Here is a 20,948-nt window from a genome sequence, read left to right on the forward strand (position 1 = left end):
CAAGGGCCTGTTTACTGGGACTTGCTGACGTCTATCTCTGCTTGCCATCTAATTCTCCTCTTTCATCTCCCACCTTCCTTTTCCCACATGAACACACACAGACACATCCTGACAAACCTCAGTTAGTTTTAGGAGTGGTTGACTGATTCCATATTTTCATGTATTTATAACTGCCTTTGGGGTTTTAAAACTAAAATATCAGTTCTTGTTCTCTGTCTTCTGAAGTGCCCTGCTTTCCAATGGCCATTCATTAATTCAACAAAAAATAATAAAACATCTAATACATGCCAGCCACTGAAGCTTGAGATTTAGTCATGAATAAACCAAAAACTGCTTTCATGGTACACTTTAGTATTTATAAATAATACACAAACATGTTAGATGTCAGGTGGTGAGAAATGAGATGATGAAAAAAACACAGTAAATTAAGAACCTACCTACTGTCTGAATGGACAGAAGAGTCAGTGTGTTTTGGAAAGAAAACACATTAGTTACTATATCAAAGTTTCTTGGTACAGTATCTTTTAGTACACTGTGTGCATAAAAGAGTAATGACTTTATCTCATTGCCTTAAGGATGTTTTCCAAGAACAATAATCTTTCTAAATAAAAAGGATCTTGGATTAAATTACTTTACTGACTAGTTACAGCAATTCAATGCATACTTCCAAGCATGTTAAAAGTTAAATGCTACTACTAATAAAATTAAAATGATTCTCTATCATCTTGGAATTATTATAAGTCTTAGTAAAGTGGAAAGCTGGTTATTATATATCAATAATCTGTTTAATTCCTGCATATCTGACCTAAAGGAAACTTGCACATTTGACCAGTGGAAGTCTTTTATAGCATACTATATATTACTTTTGCCAGGTGACCTTTTCAAGGTGACTTTCTCAGTGTTTTAGTGAAGTCTGATTAAACAGTAATCACTTCAATATAATCCATTATTTTTCTTCTTTCTATCACACTAGTGTAGAAACCTCTATCTATCTATATATATCTATACTGATCAGTATATTGATATAGAAAGATACATATATATATTATGCATTCTGCAAAGTAACATATTAAAGGAAAACTAGAAAGGAGGTCACATTTAAGTATATCAGAAATCCTTACTTTGACATTTGTATTTGAAGTGAGTAGCTTAGAAGAAGGAAGGAAATAAGGATGGAAGAATGAAAAGGAGAAGAAAGAGAATTATGCACAAAGGAACTACATATATTTTTCTAGGATGGCCTCATCTTCTCCCAGTATGATGATGTGGGACATTCCCTGCCCTCTAGTTAGGCTACAACATGAGGACAATAACTTTGTTAATGGTACTTCCATCGGAGAAGATCTTTTCCATGATTACCTCTTATCCAGCATTCTTCACCTCCCATCTCTCCATGAGACTCGTTCCAGTTTTCTAAAAATGAGTTATTACTTTGTGCTCTCAATTGTCTTTAAAAAAAATATTTCTGGGGCGCCTGGGTGGCGCCCAGAAACCAATGACATCATTGGTTAAATATCTGCCTTCGGCTCAGGTCATGATTCCAGGGTCCTAGGATTTAGCCCCGTGTAGGGCTCCCTGCTCAGTGAGGAGCCTGCTTCTCCCTGTCCTCACCCCCACCCCCGCTCATGTTCTCTCTCGCTCTCTCTCTCTCAAATAAATAAATAAAATCTTTAAAAATAAACAAACAAGTAAATAAAATACTTCCATGTTCTGATTATCTAAAATTTTTTATTGATCTTGATTTTTTTTTTCAACCTTGTTAGCCTTGAGAGTTCTATCAAAGTATGGGCATTCTGAGGACATGAGCAATATTAACCCGATATTATTAACACTGTAGATGTTGGCAAATTTTAGTAGGTTGAAATTAATTAAACCTTAATATATACTCCATGCCCTGACAGAAATTAGGGACTAAATATGGCAGATGACTTGTTTATGGTCAGAAAGGTACCACCTTGTATGAGCCCACTTCATTCTCATTGTTTTTTAAGCCATCTTCTGCTTATTCACTTATTTGGTTTTCAGTTAGCCTCATCTTATAAAACCATATTTAGCTGTCATCTGCAAGTCAGCTCACTTTCAAGTCTCAAGTGACTCTCTACCACTTTATAAATAGTTACTTGCTAAAACCTTTTATAGCTGTATTTCTTTAAAAATAGAAGAACACTCAACCCAGAAATAATTACTTGCTAAAACCTTTTATGGCTGGATTGCTTTAAAATAGAGGAACACTCAACCCAGAACATGATTTATAAACAAAAGTTATATAGGCTTCTCTGATATTTGAAAAAATATTGCCATGATAGTTTTATGAGTTAATTTTTGATTATTACTAAAATGATTGATGCTATCATTCTAATACACATTTTGAAAGATCAATCTGTCAGAGATTTAATGCTGGTACTTTCAAAATCTCACCCCACATGTCGCATTTAAATCAACGTTTTGATAACTTGGCTTTCTAAATTTTACATTTTCCTTCCCAGAGATAGCACTATTTGCTCAGAATGGATTTCATTATTTTAAATTTTTCAGTGTTCTCTATAGAAATATTTGGGATATATTTCTATTTTTAGTAATAAATTAGAAAATGCTAATTTTCTTAGACACGCTTTCCTGATGAAAATTTATCAGCTCTAATCAGAGTTTTGCACACATTTTTTCCCCAGTGACTATTTAATTGGCATACCTGGATTCAATGTTTGCCTACTTTATTAAACTCAGCTCTGAAATTGGAAGATATATTTAGGACTATGCAATAAGTTTAATTATTAAAATATCTTGGGTTGTATAAAACATTTGAGGACTGTGAAAAAGAATAATTTTAATATTTCTTAAATCTGTTTTCCCATTTCCTTATATAAGCCTTCAAAGACAACAATCATAAAATTCTTTTTTTTTAATTTTTTTATTGTTATGTTAATCCCCATACATTACATCATTAGTTTTAGATATAGTGTTCCATGATTCCTTGTTTGTGCATAACACCCAGTGCTCCATGCAGAACATGCCCTCCTCAATACCCATCACCAGGCTAACCCATCCTCCCACCCCCCTCCCCTCTAGAACCCTCAGTTTGTTTTTCAGAGTCCATCGTCTCTCATGGTTCTTCTCCCCCTCCGATTTCCCCCCCTTCCTTCTTCCCCTCCTGCTACATTCTTCTTCTTCTTTTTCTCTTTCTTAACATCTATTGCATTATTTGTTTCAGAGGTACAGATCTGAGATTCAACAGTCTTGCACAATTCACAGCGCTTACCAGAACACATACCCTCCCCAGTGTCCATCACCCAGTCACCCCATCCCTCCCACCCCACCCCCCACTCCAGCAACCCTCAGTTTGTTTCCTGAGATTAAGAATTCCTCATATCAGTGAGGTCATATGATACATGTCTTTCTCTGTTTGACTTATTTCGCTCAGCATAATACCCTCCAGTTCCATCCACGTCGTTGCAAATGGCAAGATCTCATTCCTTTTGATGGCCGCATAATATTCCATTGTGTATATATACCACATCTTCTTTATCCATTCATCTGTTGATGGACATCTTGGCTCTTTCCACAGTTTGGCTATTGTGGACATTGCTGCTATAAACATCGGGGTGCACGTACCCTTTCGGGTCCCTACTTTTGTATCTTTGGGGTAAATACCCAGGAGTGCAATTGCTGGATCATATGGTAGCTCTATTTTCAACTTTTTGAGGAACCTCCATACTGTTTTCCAGAGTGGCTGCACCAGCTTGCATTCCCACCAGCAGTGTAGGAGGGTTCCCCTTTCTCCGCATCCCCGCCAACATCTGTCATTTCCTGACTTGTTAATTTTAGCCATTCTGACTGGTGTGAGGTGGTATCTCATTGAGGTTTTGATTTGGATTTCCCTGATGCCGAGCGATATTGAACACTTTTTCATGTGTCTGTTGGCCGTTTGGATGTCTTCTTTAGAAAAATGTCTGTTCATGTCTTCTGCAACAATCATAAAATTCTAAGCAAATTTATACAAGTTACTTTATCTCTTCTGCCTCCTAAACCATGCAAGATGAAAAACTGACTCCAGGGAAGGAAAGGCCACAATCACTCCTGTCAACGTATTTAAGAATCTTAGAGCTTTTCCAGAATCCTTCTAAATGTTTTCATCCTAAATTAGATGTCGGTAAATGATAACACTCCAGACATGCCTCACTTTGTGATTTCTTGGCTGTTGTTTTGGTTTCTTATTTGTATGGAGGGACCCAGAGTTGATCCTGCTTGATAATGAAGAGATTGGATAGTTAGCAGTTTCCTTCGAATAAGAGAATCCAGGGCTGTAAACCAATTATCTGTGGCTAGAGAGGCAAATATCCAATTTGGGTTGGGATGGGAGACTGAGAATGACATGTGAAATGTGAACGTGTGGATGAGGTGTGGGGTGTGGGAGTCCAGCTTGAGCTCCTGAGCTCTGATATTGCATATTGTGGTGGCATCAAGTAAGATCGCCTGGGCCTGCTGCTCCTGAGCTACAGGGCCCTTTAACATTCTGGCTGGTGGTGAGACCCTCAGGTATCTTCGTAGATGGGGGTGCATTCAGTTTTAGATACACTTTAAAAAAAAGAGAACACCAAAGATATTTAAAATTACTTTCTAGAGGTTTGTTTGGCTTGGTTTGGGGTTTTTTTGAGCAAATGTATGACTTGTTAAATAAGAAAAGTAAGAGTTTATTCTCTAGAGTTATGGTTATTTGAGTTTGAATTTCTGTTCTTCCACTTACTGCTGTGTTATCTTTGGCAAAGTGCTTAACCTCCTTGTGCCTCAGTTTACTCAGCCATAAAATGAGAATAATGCCATATAAGGCATGAGACTATAACTAACAAATGAGCCCGACATGAAGAAGACAGCTAAAATCTAATATTTATCATCATCATCATCATCATCATCATTTTCATCATTTTACTTAAAACAGGCCCTAGTTGGTCTTGATGATATAAAAGGCACTGTTGAGGATAGGTGGGGGAGGAAGGCCTGGTGAGATACTTAGGCATGTTTAGTAATACTGCCTCTGTTCAAAGATGATCAATGGGTATATTGGATAAATTAGTCAAGTAACTCAGATAAGGTCACATTGTTAGCCAGAGTAAGAACTGAATTTAACCTCCAAATCCTTCATATTCTAGCCAATGATTTTGTTTCTTTCTTTTCCTTATTATGTCACCTTAGCATGAGTATTCATCAAAAGTTTATAAAATACCATCGTTGGCTGTCTTCCACATTTTATACCTTCATGGAAGCTGCCATAAACCTCCCTGTAGGGAGGATATTAGTAAAATTCATAGAACCTATTGCTCCTGGGACACAATTAAATATCAGTGAAGGTGGAGTATGAATTGCACTGAGAATGGAGCAGAGTTATAGAATGCCTGGGGATATGCACTGTGGATAATTCTATCTCATCTTCTTTGTGAAAGTAATACAATCCTACTTCTGGTTGGTTATTGTGGTTGTGTGTAGTTCTAAATTACCAAATGCTTACTTAAATCATGAATCTTAAAGCGAATTCACATAACTTATTATTTTTTTTAAACCAGGTCAAAATTTAGTGAAGTAGAACAATTGGTATATATACATGTAATTGTATAATTTAGTCTCCCCTATATGACCATCTGTATTACCCATTCAAGACTCATTAAAGATTCTTACTGAATATCTTCAGCTCCTGCTTAGGTGGTATTATTTTAGTTTGGTTTTATTCTCTTTAAATAAATTTCACACTTCACTAACTATTACAATGTGAATAGCCCAGTTGCAAATATGAGTTAATAGCTAAATAGTATTGGCAATTACTTTTCAATAGAAAGAAATATTTGGGAAAGAAGTTAAATGCAGCTAGAGATTTTATAGACATCTGGCTCTCCATGAATATTCATAAACCTGTATATATACCCATACAACCCATATTTTTGTGGAGCCTATTAAAATTCTCTAAAAAAGATTAAAGGAAGAAGTATTTCCTTATATTTCTGGTTGCTTGAAAAGGAAAGATAGAGAAAGAGAGAAAGACAGAGTACAATGATGGCATCCCTTGAAAATTATTTTATTTCTGTTGCAGAAAATAGCCATTCACTTATTCTCCAGTTACTATTCACCTAATTACCATATGAATACTCTGTAATTATATATCCATCGTTGTCCTTTAGATTACATGATTGTGTTTAGTGCAACTATGCAGTTCTTAGTGTAATTACTGCACAGAGGTTATAACAATTTTTATATTGTGAATATAAAGTGTTATTACATAATTTCATGGTAATCTCTAGTTTCTTAGCACAGATCAATTACATTTCATTATTGCTCCTTCTTATCGTATGTGGAACATCTCAATTGTCATGCCATTCAGGTCAATAAAATGCTTGAAACTTAGGGGATGGAATGTTTCATAAGAAGGAAGATTTTGTTGGTAGTAATATTTGTAGGCTCTTGCCACGGTGGATATTTTTCAGATCAGTTCTGGTTCTTTTTCCTTCTTGTCTTAAACTTTCAATTGGGTTGTCAGCTCTCTGAGAGCTGGTGGCCTTTCTCATATTTCTGTCCTCTTCCTACAGCTCCCAGGATATAATTAGGCAGATGCATGTTCCTCAGCAAATAATCAATTATGGATCCACCCTTCCATTTTATTGTCATGGTTAAATTACTCAAATTGTTCAAAACAGTACCAAGCATATTGTTTTACCAGCTTTCCTTTCCATAAATTCAAACTGTTCTTTCTGAATGCTTACTGGTTGATTTGGCTAAACTCCTTCATCTTCGACATTCAGTCCCTTCCCCATGTAATGCCCTCTAACAAAGAATGTCCTATCACTTATGTTTTCTTTTAACTTGTCTTCTTTTAGTGTACCACATTTTTTTTTTTTTTTACTTTATTTCAATTCCAATAACTATTAAGCCAAATTTAAAATTTGGGGGAAAACAGGTAATTGGGGTAATTGGGGTGTGTGGTGTCTCTGTGTCTGTGTCTGTGTCAGAAATTAGAAGACAATCCCTTTGCTACACACTTTGGTGTTAACCAGCCACCAACATCCCTAACTCTGTTTTCTTTGGGAGGAATTATTAAGTTTTTTACTTAATAATTTACAGGAGCGATTAAAAATATTGGTATTTATGGGGTGCCTGGCTGGCTCATTTGGTAGAGCATGTGACTCTTGATTTCAGGGTTGCAAGTTTGAGTCCCATGTTGGGTACAGAGATTACCTAAAAATAGGATCTTTAAAAAATATATATATTTTACTTAAGAAAATGGATATCTATCTTACAGAAAGATTACCTTCAAAATGGTTTTAAAGCATTTTTGGTGCTTAAAGTGGTAAGCTGTATGGGGTAACTATTTTTTAGCACTCTGGGATAAGAAAATTGTTCTTTCAGTGAGTGCTAAACTTTTCTGTTTATCTCAGAGCTTATTAGGTCACGGTGGAATCCTTGGAACCAAAGTGAGCACTTACATACCAAAGGAGCCTTCTCATATACCATTCTTCTTCATTCTTTGCTAAATTTCTGCTGGATTTGGAAGTGCTAATGAAGTATTCTTTTTATTAGATAAACAGCTGAAGAGAGACTTAGAATTTAAATATGAATGTGTAGTAATTATTTGGGAGTATATAGAGAGGTAACACTGGTAAAAATATTGCACATATTTATACAAGTTTTACCTAGATGCTTATAATTCAAAGTGGATTAGAGCTGAGAAGAGAATGAGAGAAAAGTTAGGTTGCTCTCCAGTGACTTACTGCACATTGTTGTCCTGATACTGAGACAATTGCAGAGAATGTGAACTTTGGTTGAATCGTCCATTTTAGAAATAGCACCATCAGATGTACCAATTTTTTTTCATGATATGTGTCATGATTAAAATAGAAATAACAGAGAACACTTGAAGGAATTATTTTGCTTTCCAATTTACAAGTATTCAATGCTTACATGGTAGTTTATTTCTTTTAAAGATTTTATTATTTTATTTGAGAGAGAAAGAGAGAGAGTACAGTCAGGGGGAGAGGCAGAGGGAGAGGAAGAAGCAGATCCCCTGCTCAGCAGGGAGCCTGATGCGGGACTCAATCTCAGGACCCTGAGATCATGACCTGAGCAGAAGGCAGACGCTTAACCAACTGAGCCACCCAGGCACCCCACTTATGTGGTAGTTTAAATAGCAGATGACAAAGTCTCCTATTAAATAAGGTTACTTTCTCTTGTGTTCAGGAATCTTGGAGTGAGAATTGAAGTCTTGAAGGGAAGTCTTGAAGACAGAGAGAGACAGACAGAGAGGGAGAGAGACAGAGAGGAAAAGAGAAAGAGAGAGAGGGAGAGAGAGACTATGCATACAAAGTGTTGGGCCCTAAAATCCTAATAGTGGTGCAGAAAACAATCCAGCTGAACATATAAGATAAGTCCTTTTTAACTTCTAAAATCCTAGATTACTTTTGCTTTTGAACTTTATATAAATAAAAAAAATAGTATATATATTTTTGTGTCCAGCTTTTTTTCTCATTACTTTTGTGAGATTCATCCATGTTGTTACTTATTAGCTGTACTTCTTTCATTTTTTATTTATTTATGATATCAATGTTTGTGTATATATACATATATTTGTATGTATATTTCTTTGTGTGAATGAACCACAGTTTATCCTTTCTTCTTGCAATGAACATTTGGATTATTTTTAGTTCGGGGCTATTTCTATGCACAGGTTGCTGTGCATATTACATACATATTTTTGTACACATATGCATGCTTTCCTCTTGGATATATATTAAGAGTGGAAATGCTAGGTCATAAAGTGTGGGTATGTTCAAATAGAGTAGATACTGTCAATTGTTTTCCAAATCAGTTGAACCAATTTGTATTTCTACTAGCAGTGTATGAGAGTTTTTGTTATTTGCTGTCAATTAGGTGGAAGTGCAATGGTATTTCTTTGTGGTGTTAGTTTGCATTTCCTTTTTTTAAGATTTTATTCATTTATTTGAAAGAGAGAGAGAGAGATCAAGCATGAGTGGAGGGAAAGGGAGAAGCAGATTCCCCACTGGTGCAGAGCCCAATGGGGGACCCAATACCAGGACCCGGAGATCACGACCTCAGCCGATGTCAGACGCTTAACTGACTGAGCCACCCAGGCACCCCTAATTTGTAGTTCTTTGAACACCAATAAGTTATATATATTCTCACATCTTTTTAATCGTAGTCTAAAGCAGATTTAATTCATGCACCAAAATTACTTATAGTTAGTATACTGTAGGTGAGTATTTAACTTTACCCTTTAGCACTTTAGGCAAATGAGAACTATTCCTTGCTACAGTGTGTTATAGAGCAATCATCAACCCAATTTTTTCCAGTTTCTCAGGTCTTCTCAGTGATGTGGTTATAAAAATAAAATGGTCCAAAATTTTGGATTAAAAATTGCATTTTAATTAAGGCCCACAGTTAGTTAAGAAATAAGCTATTTTAGGGGTGCTTGGGTGGCTCAGTTAGTTAAGTGTCAACTCTTGATTGAGGCTCAGGTCATGATCTCAGGGTCATGAGATCGAGCCCCATATCTGGCTCTGCAGTGGACGTGGAGCCTACATAAGAATCTGTCCCTCTCCCTCTGCCTCCCCCACCCCTGCTCACATGTACTTTCTCTCTCTCAAAAAAAAAAAGAAAGAGTGAGAGAGAGAAAGAAAGAAAGAAAGAAAGAAAGAAAGAAAGAAAGAAAGAAAGGAAAGAAAGAAAGAGAAAGAAAGAAAGAAGGAAAGAAAGAAAGAAAAAGAAAGAAAGAAAAGAAGGAAAGAAGGAAAGAAGAAAGAAAGAAGCTATTTTAGTTAAATCAAATCCTTTGACAACTATTGAACAATGTAGTCCCTATGTTAATCAGTAAAATGTGTTTCCAGGTCATCATTTCTTATGTTCTCCAGTTCCCAAATTCTAGTTCCTCAACCAGTCCCATGTAAATCACCTGGGCCCCATTTCAGATTTATGAATTAGAATCTAGGCATGAGTGGGCAGTGGTGACAGGGATGAGCACTGGAATTTACATTTGCAAATAAGTCACCTACATGATTTTGATGAGTTATCCACTATAGATGAGGACATACTATGAAGATACATAAGCCAATTTCTATGCCCCATCAGACAACTGGACCAGGATCAGAGGATGACATTTAAAGCAATTGGGGGGCAATAGGAAAAGAGCACTTTGTCAGTAAAAGGTACTGAGCAGCCTGAACTAATGAGAGTTGTTCTCTAGAGATTTCTGCACTGAATAGGAGAGAAGCTCATATAGGCAGCTGATCATACATTCTTCATAAATAAAACAGCATCTGTAATGTGTACTCTCTAACCACCAAGCCTGGGGCAACTGCAGACAGACACCATCATGGATAGCTGCTAACACTGCATTAGTTTTCAGATCTTCAAGTCTCTCACCTTTTGAAAGTGCTACTTTTCTTAAATATAGCCAAAACCATGTTAATAGACTTAAGCACTGAATCTCAATGAGGGTACTTGGCATAATGCAAGAGCAAGCATAAGAATGCTTGAAATAAATTTCCATAAATATGAAGCAAGCCTGTCAATAAATTTAATTTCTGTCTGATTTAATAAAGGGCTAGATAAATATACAAATATGAGAATTATAAATTATGTTTTAATTTTCCTCACCTGCTATAACTGTCTTACAGCAGGTTAAAGTTTATAAGTTGAGATTTTTATCTCCGCTAATCTCATTTAACATTGCTTCATAATTAGTTAGCTAAAAGGAAATTGCAGCTTCTAAACACAAAGTCTGAGACTGATCTAATCAGTTCTTTTGCTTAAGATTATTGTATTATGAATTTCAATATTTTGAATATGATAAATTATAGTATGTTGATATACAAACACACATATACTTGTCTGCTTTTCAAAAGACTGAGTCAGAATGTCTAATTATAAAGTTAGTGTGGTTATTGTATTATTACATGGTCTTTGTTTTATTATTCCCATTCAAGAGGTATAGAAATATTTGAGGACATCTTCTGTAGTTGAGAAAATTGTTTATAATGTTCAATGAGAAACATCTTCCCAAACAAAAGACTCACACCACATGGAGGTTTTCCCTCTGACTGGGATGTTAGGCTCTCACCTAGGAGGGGGAACAGTAGCGTAGACTTCTGTTCACTTCCCACCCATGACGGATCAGTTTCCCAGTTCACTTCTCTCTTGGTGTTCCACGAGAGGCACATCTCCTTGTTCGCTCAACTGTCCAGGTGTTCAGAAATAGCGGGCCTGTTCTGCTCTGTGTAGAGGAAAGCTTCTTTGTACCACAAAGGGCTGATGCAGAGGTAGGAGTCCTCCACTCACTACATACTACCCTGTTCTCCGGATGAAAACAGTGCAAGGAGAGGAAACAATAAATGATATCCAAAGAAATCTGGAGTATTTCTGCTCATATCAGAATAATAGTAATATTGCCCATGAGAAGGAAACTAAGGAATCTGGTTAACTTAAACTTTAAAATTCAGAACCAAAAGACTTCCTCAGCTAGCATTATATCAATATAACTTATCTTTTTTGGCATAAGAAATGATGCCTGACTGGCAAAAAGAGGAATCAATAGCATTATTAAAGAATTCTAGTTACATGTAATTACAAACTGATTTTGTAAATTAATCTACTTATCGATTGGCTCTTTTTAAATGTTTAGATGTTTTAATTAATTTACTTATTTTTATGTTTGCTTAACGATTCACCATCTTTAAATATTAAATGAAACGGTAACATGTATTGTGACTGAAGAAAGACATCCTGAGGTATAATTTCTTTTTCTCTGTTGTGCGTTCTTCCTAGATGTGTGTCACCACTACTGTGTGAATTCTGAATCCTGTACCATTGGGGATGACGGAAGTGTTGAATGTGTCTGTCCAACACGCTATGAAGGTCCAAAATGTGAGGTTGACAAATGTATAAGGTGCCATGGGGGGCACTGCATTATAAATAAAGACAGTGAAGATATATTTTGCAAGTAAGTGGACACCCAGCTTAATTTATAAAAGCTTTCGAGCCCAAAAGGATCTAGCAGTTCAGCAATAAATGTGAAGATAATGTAAATTATTTTTGTCCTAAGAGTCTATACAGTGACCAGTGCATCCTTGTTTGTTTGTTTGCTTTTCTCTTTTTGGTTGTAGATAAAATTCAGTTCATTTCAGTTAAATGAACTTATTCAACGCCTATTATGTGCAATTGGGGAACATGCAAATTTATCATATAATCAGTAATGATGTGGTCAGATCATTCCCTATGTAGAATATTCCTAATAGTAAGCAAGAAATAGTGAAATGAAGCATACCTTCAAAAAGCTATTTGTAATATTCCTAAATTTGAATAGCCCAGGCTTTTAAATGTTTCATCATTATCATTGACAGTGAGTGTTTACTTTTCTGTTGTGGGGGAGGAGCAGAAGACCTGTCTAATGGAAATACATTTTAATCTTTGGGTTTTTATCTGATTTTAAGTACAATGGTCCAAAATGAGGAGAAGGAATCATGTGTCCTAGGAGGCAACTACAATAAAAACGTCCAAGTTAGACTTTGGTTACATTGCCTTTGGCTCTTTGGCTTTAAGACCAAGTGACTGGAAAACAGAGCATCATAGCTAAAGGGTAATGCCGTTTGGTTTCTGTCGTGAAACAAGTTTGTGCCACTGAGGTTAGAGTTCAGTCCTCACTCTGAACTTCTTTTAACAACCTTTTAAAACAAGGGCTTATAAAGCACTGGACTCCTTGCTTAGGAGTATAATAAATGAGAATATGAGGTAGAAAAGCATGCTGTCAAGTGCTCATGCCATGGCTTCCACTGAGACAGCTCTGTGAGGGTACCAGCCCTGAGTTATGTTCTCTCCCAAAGAGGGCTCAATAAAATTTTATTACAGACAGCATCAACATTTTTTTTCTTTTTTATTTACTCTCATTTTAGAATTTACTCTGAGTATGATTTGTGTCGTCATTATGAATGACAGACACTCAAACCCTCAAATTGGGTCACTTGAAAGTACATTATTTTTTAAGTAAAGTAATTGAAAATATGACTAATTATAAATATGTGCCTTTGATAAGTATATAAAAGCAAATGCATTTTCATGTAAATGACCAAAATCATGTCTGCTTATTAAGCTCATCAGTTCTTTGTGATGAAACTTGAGCAAGACAGAACTTTGTTTCCGTGAGTGAACATATATTTTTCTCTCCATCCAGTGCACCATATCAGAAATGCACTGTAGTCTCTTGCTTACGACTCCATTCCATTCACACAGGAAATAATAGACTATCATCTAAGACAGGCTATAAGCTGCAATTTCCTTCCCAGTTTACCTTGGAAAAGCTCATGCAGAGACACACACCATGTTTTCATTGCAAGGGGAAGTTCCAGATGAAGAAAGAAGGGCGAGACTCTGGGCTCTCAGGACTGCCTGCTACAGTGACAACTGGCTTCAGCATCCTAGAAACACCAGAACCTCATAACCCTAGTAGGCCATGAAGATCCAACATTGTAGTTCTTGACTCTTAAAAGATCCTTTTTGAAAAAGAATATGTCAGATAGATAGATAACAGTTGCTAACAAAGGAGTAGATAGTGGAAGCTTAAAAATAGTATAATCCTTGATCAAATAGACTATATAACATATGAGCATAACAATACAAACAAGACTCTAGGTATTCTGAAACTTGTTAGACAAGTTTGTCTTCATGTCTATGGTACTTTTCATCTTAGCATTAAATGACGTTTACAGTGATAGTAGAATTTCTGTCCCATAGGTAAATAACTGGTACTAAAACAACCACGACTGAGTTACAGTAAATCTTTTACATAAATAGGAAAATTCAAGCCTTCACGTATACGTGTGATTCCAAATAGTCAGGTGTGTTTCTAATGCATAGTCTATGAGCTGTCAACTAGAATAGATACTCTGTCAAGTACAATAAATTTAATCTTTAAAAATGGAGTTAATTGTATATTTTTCTCTTTTGTGGAAATCTGAGTAAATATTGATGAAGAGTGACTTGATCATAATTTGGAATAGCCTAAGTAATACCTTTGCAATGTCAGTTGTTATAGGATTTCTTTGTGCGAACGGGACAACTGGTAATTAACTTGTGGAAAGTGATACATCACAAATTGTGTGTGTGTGTGTGTGTGTATGTGTGTGTGTGAGAGAGATATATGCCTCTAAGAAATGAAATTATGATGAAAACCGGCATTAAAATGTGAGCTGAACTCTTTGATACATTATAATGATTTGAGTAATTTGTATTTCACATTTGAAATATATACAAATGTCTGTCTTCAATTTAGGATTCAAACAAAACCTTTAGAAGGAGAAAGAGGCAACATCTTTTATAACTCTTGAAAGCAAGTGTTAAAAGCAGTCAATACTTAGAATTTTTTTTTCTCTTTTAAAAGCTGATATTTGGTGTATTTTGTAGGAAATACCTTAATATAAAATGAGCTATTTTTTTCTCTTTGACGTTGTCTTTTTGATAGAACAAGAAACCATAACTTGCTGCTCTTTGATTTTCAAGGAGGCTGGGATGGAGGGCAAGGAAAAGTCTCCCAGATCCATTTAACAGATCAAACACCAATACCGCTAAATGTATACTTGTCTCACTTTGCATCCATATTCAGATACCTCTAGATTTAAGGCATTGTCTGTTAAATCTTGGAAACTTTAAACTACTGCTTCCTTTTCCATGTTGGTTCTACATTCATATATCTCCAGCCAGTACATAGTTGACTCATTACTTCTGTTCATCTTGAAAAGAAATGTGATTTTAATATCGAGGCTTTTAAAAAATATCTTTAAATTAAACACCTGGAAAAATGATAAGCCTTTTGGTGTATTTCCAGCAGGCTTACCACCTACAGGAGCTGAAATAAATATTCACAGAATAAATTAATCAGGATCACCAACTGATCATTTCAGGCATCTAACCGATCATTGGGAATTACCTTTTGATGGATGTAACACAATAGAATCCATCATGGAGAGGATCAAAGTGATCAATGATATTGCAACCTGATTTATGTGTCAAGCTTGTGACACCACTGATTGCTTCATAACACCTAGTGCCAACATGACCTCATAATCAGAATAGTGGCATGATCTCTTGTAATTCTGATTTGGGCCAAGGCTTGTATTATTCTGTCAACCTACTTCTCATACAAGAGATCTCTTGATAGTTTAGAATGTCGATGCACTTTTGTCTGTTCCCCCAACAATTTTCAATGTCCAATCTAAGAGTATTTATTTATATCAAAATATAGCACGGCAAATAAGAAATTGCTGTATTTTTCCTATTATTGTTATGCTTGTTTTTTTCCATGCAGCAGTAGCCATAGTGTTTATTCTTATCTCAGACATGTAATGTGTTATAAATTAGAATTGTTTCCATAAATTTTCCATAAGAAAGCCTACCTCATTACCTTGTTGCCAGACTACATATTGTTCCTATAACACTACTGTTTATTTTTGCAATGAACTTCCCATGATTTTTTTAAGTGTTAGAGTAAAAAAAAAAAAATGACATTAATTACAGTACATAATCAGAGAGAAGCAGTGGGATAAAATGACTGCCAGATAATCCTATACTTTCTTACAAAACCTGGAATCTAAAACTCATAACAGTTTTTTTGGACCAGATTTTCCAGTTTACAAGAAATAGCTGAAGCATTTGACCATGTGGTTTATAATTCACACTGATCTCACCAAGCCCTGGTTGTATGAAAAGGGAATAAGATTCTGATGCTAATGTTTCCCTGCAGTGTAAGTGACAGACATTAGAGCATATTTTTTCACATATATATATATATATATATATAGCTATATTAAAATTTTATATTAAGCAAATGGGTTGAAAATTTGAAAACCACCAAAAGAAAACATTTGTCTGTCATCATTTTGTTAAAAAAAAAAAAAAATCTTTGCCTCCAGGAAGTCTGTCTTTCTGAAAACTTACTTTTAGCCAGACACTCCATTGTTCTTCTATGATGATGAATATTCTCATCTGCAGAGAGTTTATGTCCGCTTGCAACAATAATGATACCAGTGACAATGAGCTTTCTTTCTTCTTTGTTGCTGCAGCTGCACTAATGGAAAGATTGCCTCTAGCTGTCAGTTATGTGATGGCTACTGCTACAATGGTGGCACGTGCCAACTGGACCCTGAGACAAATGTACCTGTGTGTCTGTGAGTATTGCACAATGCTGTGGGCATTTTGTGGCATGACTTCGTATGGACATGGAATCCCTCCTCCATTGTTCTCCCTTCTTGGGGTAATACATTTTATCTCGGGGCGGGGGGTGGGGTAATACATTTTAAATTAATGTTTCATGGACATCTCTGATCAAGTGTTGTCCCTCAGTGGCTCATAGGCTACAGAATCTCCTCCCTCATCAATGTGCTAGTGATTTCATAAGGAAGAGCTCATTTAATTCTTAGCATCATACCCATTAAAGACATTCACAGATCTTTGAACTTGGAAATGCCAGGGAGAATTACTCTAATTTCATTGACCGTATTCAGATATGGGAAACCCAGGCATAATCATATTTACGAACACTTGGTACTTAGAGCCATTCCTCTCAAAAGACCTTGTGGGATCTTTTCAAATGTATAATGCTATTTGATGTCTGTATCAGGTTTAGAGTGTGGTATTATGTAAGCCTATTAAGCCCCCGTCTCCTTTGGAATTCATTAACTTGAATCTGGGTTTCTAAGCATTTGGAAAGTACTGGAGATTCTCTGCTCGTGAGAAAATCTAGAATTTAATATTTTCCCCTCTGTCCAGAATGGACAACTTGAAATAAAGCCATTCCACTTACGTGGTTTCTATTTTGAGTTTTCTTTTATCACTGTTTGACTAGAAGGATGACATCCACATATGATCCACTTCCACGTTCTGTCCCCGTCTTGTCAGAGTAGCATGTGATGAGTGTGAATGAGAGAGAAATGAGCATACCTGACGAAGTTATATTCATATGTTACTATCTCTGTATGAAATAAATTTGAAACATATTTAGAAAAAAAAGTCAGACGCTTTATTTAGCTGTATTTTACTGAAATTCTGCAGATGCTCTGTGGGGTTTAAAAGTCAGCGCTGTGACCAGAAAGAGAACCCTTGTGATCACTACTGTCAGAATGAGGGGATTTGCACTTTAACTGCGTTTAATGAGCCGAGATGCAAGTAGGTTTAACCTTCCACTTACCACTGCGCTTCATGTGACATCATTTCAGGCCACAGTTCATTGGTTTAAATCATGAACATCCACATGCATTTCACAGTGTATACTTAATCTCGGGGCTCATCTGTGTCACACACACTTAACCTTTGCTTCGCTCACCGACAAGTGTATGCAACACAGTCAGTTAGAGTGTCTAGAAATATAATGGAGGGAATAAAAAAGCTCATGGAACTGTCTAATAAAAATACATTTGCTAGAATAGTGGCTTTTAATTAAAGAAGTACAGAAGCAGGTGTTTTTAGGCTATTGCTGTAGTTTATACTGTATTTGGAATAGTGACTTTTATTTAGTAACTGACTTTTCATTTCAAGTGCTGATGAAATAATGCATTATTATGTTTCCCAAATTTTTACTGAGAACACTCTTACTTTAACCAGAAAGATTTCTTTACAGATGAAATAGGTACATGGTAAAAATTTGGTTTCCTAATAGTTTAAATCTTTCTTTCCTGATTCGATTTGTCCATAACAAATAAACTCATTTCCTCTGAGAAATTTCAGGGACCACCTTTGGGGTAACTATCCATCACAATGGAAGTAATTTTTGCACTTTGCATTTGAGCTTTAGAGATGGATCATATGTGACATCCCCCATAATACCCAATGTCATAAACAGAGGCCATGATTGGCACCTGATAACAGCCCCAGGGTGGTGTCACAGTGTACTTATGAATGGTCTTTAAGCACAATTGTATTGAAATTCAGATGTTTCATTATCAAAACTCTACAGTTTTGTTCACTAATGATCTATATTGTTATTCAAGAAAATGTCATTCTTTAGATAATTGTCCAAAATAATATGGGAAGTGATTAAAGTAATCACATAGGAAAAAAAAATGGTATTCTTTATTTTTTTTTCCTGGAAGATATTTGAATATGTCAAACCAATATTCCTACATAAACTACATACAAAAATACCACTTTAAATATTAGTCTACAAAATGTGTATAAACTGATCTGTTAAGGCATTGATTCAGTTCACACTCAGGTTTGTACCTTGTGCAAGTGAAGACAGAGGAGACTCTTCAGTTCTACTTGAACCTGGCTCCACCCTAAATTACTGCAGCCATTCAGCAAATATTTATAGACCCTGAAAGTATGCTAAGTCCTAGACAAGTGAATATGGATGAAATTTAACTCCCAGCATCAAGGAGCTCATTAATTAATGGGGTGAAAAACTCATGAACAACTAATTAACCTATAATGATGTAGGTGTGAACACAGGAAAAAAGAGAGGGCAGGGGAGTCTTAACAGGGCAAGTGATTTGTTCAGAATGGAAATGGAAGCTTTATAGAAAAGACAATTTTTCTTGGTTTGTGTAGTTCATGAAGTTCAGGGAGGTCGGGAAGAGCATTCTGAAAAGAAAGAGTAACATAAGCAAAGACATGGATGTGAGACTTAATGGCCTATTTGGGGAACTGTGAGTGGATGCATACAACTAGGATGAAGGGTGACTGTAGTTGGGAGGGGGAGGGGTGTGAAGACACAAAACTGAAAAGGTAAATTAGAATCCTATTTAGGCTGAAGTTGGAGGATTGCATAGGATCCCAAAAGGAACAAATAGCCAAAGAGATTTGAGGCAGAGGCTTGAGCTGAAGGAGTTGGCTTTTGAAAGTGATGCTCATTGGCGTGTGGGGGAGAGCCCTGGAGATCAGCTGCAGGGACCCCACATGAGAAGCTTTGGCACCACTTCAGGAGAAAAGGGGTGAGTGCTTGAACCTGCGCAGTGCAACTGGAGGGAAGAAGAGCAAGGGCAAGAGATTCATGGATATTTCAGAGTTAATAAGTCCAGAGTGAAGCTTGGCCAAACATTGATCTAGGTACTCATGTTACTTCATGTTTAGGACACCAGTAATGCCTGCTCTGGGGCCCAGTCTTCTTAAATCTTGTCCGTCTTCATTATGTCCAGGCAACATACAAATAACATTTCAGACCCACCCTCCTTCCTCCCCATAAATAAGTCTAGGAATATACCTGCCCAGAGAATGCCCCTGGGTCCCCAGAATAGGTATCTCTCATGGGCGTAGCAGCCCACAGTAATGTTCTCTTCCACTTTTTACTCTTACCAAGTATCGTCAGAGACACCTAGACTTTAAAGGTGATAATCAGCCTATTTCATAAACTCAGCAAGGAAAAATACATTAATTGGAAAGGTTTAGAAGAAAAATATTTTACTTTTGTGTATGTTTGTCTCTATGTGCATTTGGTTTTATGGAAATTTTGTCTGTGCCTTTGTTTTTTTACAACCTAAAATTTATTCTGATGGTAGCAGTAATGCTTACTGGATCCCTCAAATAACTTAAGCTATAGGGCGCCTGGGTGGCTCAGTTGGTTAAGCGACTGCCTTCGGCTCAGGTCATGATCCTGGAGTCCCTGGATCGAGTCCCGCATCGGGCTCCCTGCTTGGCGGGGAGCCTGCTTCTCCCTCTGACCCTCCCCCCTCTCATGTGCTCTCTCTCTCTCTCATTCTCTCTGTCTCAAATAAATAAATAAAATCTTTAAAAAAACAAAAAAACAAAAAAACAAAAAAAAAAAACTTAAGCTATAAAAGAAGCATAGAAGACATAATGATATTCTGCTATCATTCATTCATTAATTCATTCATCAAATGTTTACTGACAATCTAAGATGAATGAGACCCTGTGTAAATTAGGAAGGATAGTTAATAAGAGCTAAAATTGACTTAGCAAAGACTTTCTGCAAAGCACTTTACATATTTTATGTAAGGTTATAATATTATGCTGTTGTTATCATCATCATCATCATCATGTAATCGTTATCCCCATTTCACAGATGATAACACTGAGGTTACATACTAGGAAGCGATGGATACCTGAGATTCAGATGACACTTGTTTGATTCTAAAGTTCATGCCCCGGTTATAACTCTTATTCTGTCCTACTTCTTTTATGCTGTACTAACTCCAACATGGTTTTTACTTTGAAGAATTTAAAATTTATTTTGGTAGATGAATGGATTTTAAAACCTTAAAATTCCATTTGACAATTGTTATAATAGTTAAGTGGGTGATGTGTGTTAAGGAGGGCACTGGTTGTGATGAGCACTGGGTGTTTATGTAAGTGATGAATCACTGAATTCTACTCTTGAAGCTAATATTACACTATACGTTAACTAACTGGAAGTTAAATTAAAAATTTGAAACAAACAAACAAAGAAATATGACCAAAGTATTGTGGGAAGACATCTCAATAGAGATCAATTAATGATTACTTGTTGGAGAGAGAAAAACTTATAGATGAAGTGATAGTTTCATAGTATTTTGAAAAAAAATGTGTAGTATTTGTACAGATGGGAAATGGCTAAAAGCCTTTCTTGAAAGAGGAAGAGAATAGGTCTGAAAGTAAGGTGACGGTTGTTGAGAACAGAACATAGCCTACATGGCAAACTGGGAAGAGAGAAGACTAGAGAGATATGTTAGGGCCAGTTGATGAGGTACATTTTATGCCATGACACAAGAGTGGGTTTACAGAAAGAAGAGTAGAGGATTAAGGATCTAGGAAATACCACTGTTTGATACTGTGTTATAAAGGAATCAACAAAAGTAAATGAGAAAAAATAGAAATTGGAGGGAACTTTTCAAAGAGTAGATTCCTCCAAGTCAAAGGAGTAGAGAGTGTAAAAAAATATGAACTCGAAAGAAAGAAAGAAAGAAAGAAAGAAAGAAAGA

At 36.1% G+C, this 20,948-nt stretch overlaps 1 protein-coding gene across 8 annotated transcripts in view; it reads left to right on the plus strand.

The window, feature by feature from the left end:
- LRP1B (LDL receptor related protein 1B) overlaps positions 1–20,948 on the plus strand; it is a 1,853,519-nt gene that overhangs the window by 1,799,302 nt on the left and 33,269 nt on the right. For 6 of the 8 annotated variants that reach the window (XM_032387847.1, XM_032388632.1, XM_032390176.1 and 3 more), the window contains 3 exons: positions 11,815–11,989; positions 16,101–16,205; positions 17,089–17,202. In XM_032387847.1, the coding sequence (XP_032243738.1) occupies positions 11,815–11,989; positions 16,101–16,205; positions 17,089–17,202 (394 nt within the window). Of the gene's footprint in view, positions 1–8,214; positions 8,379–11,814; positions 11,990–16,100; positions 16,206–17,088; positions 17,203–20,948 lie in introns of those variants that run through there. The other 2 variants (XM_032389413.1, XM_032392587.1) reach the window with 2 other exon arrangements.

The sequence above is a fragment of the Phoca vitulina genome, unplaced genomic scaffold (assembly GCF_004348235.1).
Source record: "Phoca vitulina isolate PV1807 unplaced genomic scaffold, GSC_HSeal_1.0 scaffold1, whole genome shotgun sequence".
Classification (NCBI taxonomy): Eukaryota; Metazoa; Chordata; class Mammalia; order Carnivora; family Phocidae; genus Phoca; species Phoca vitulina.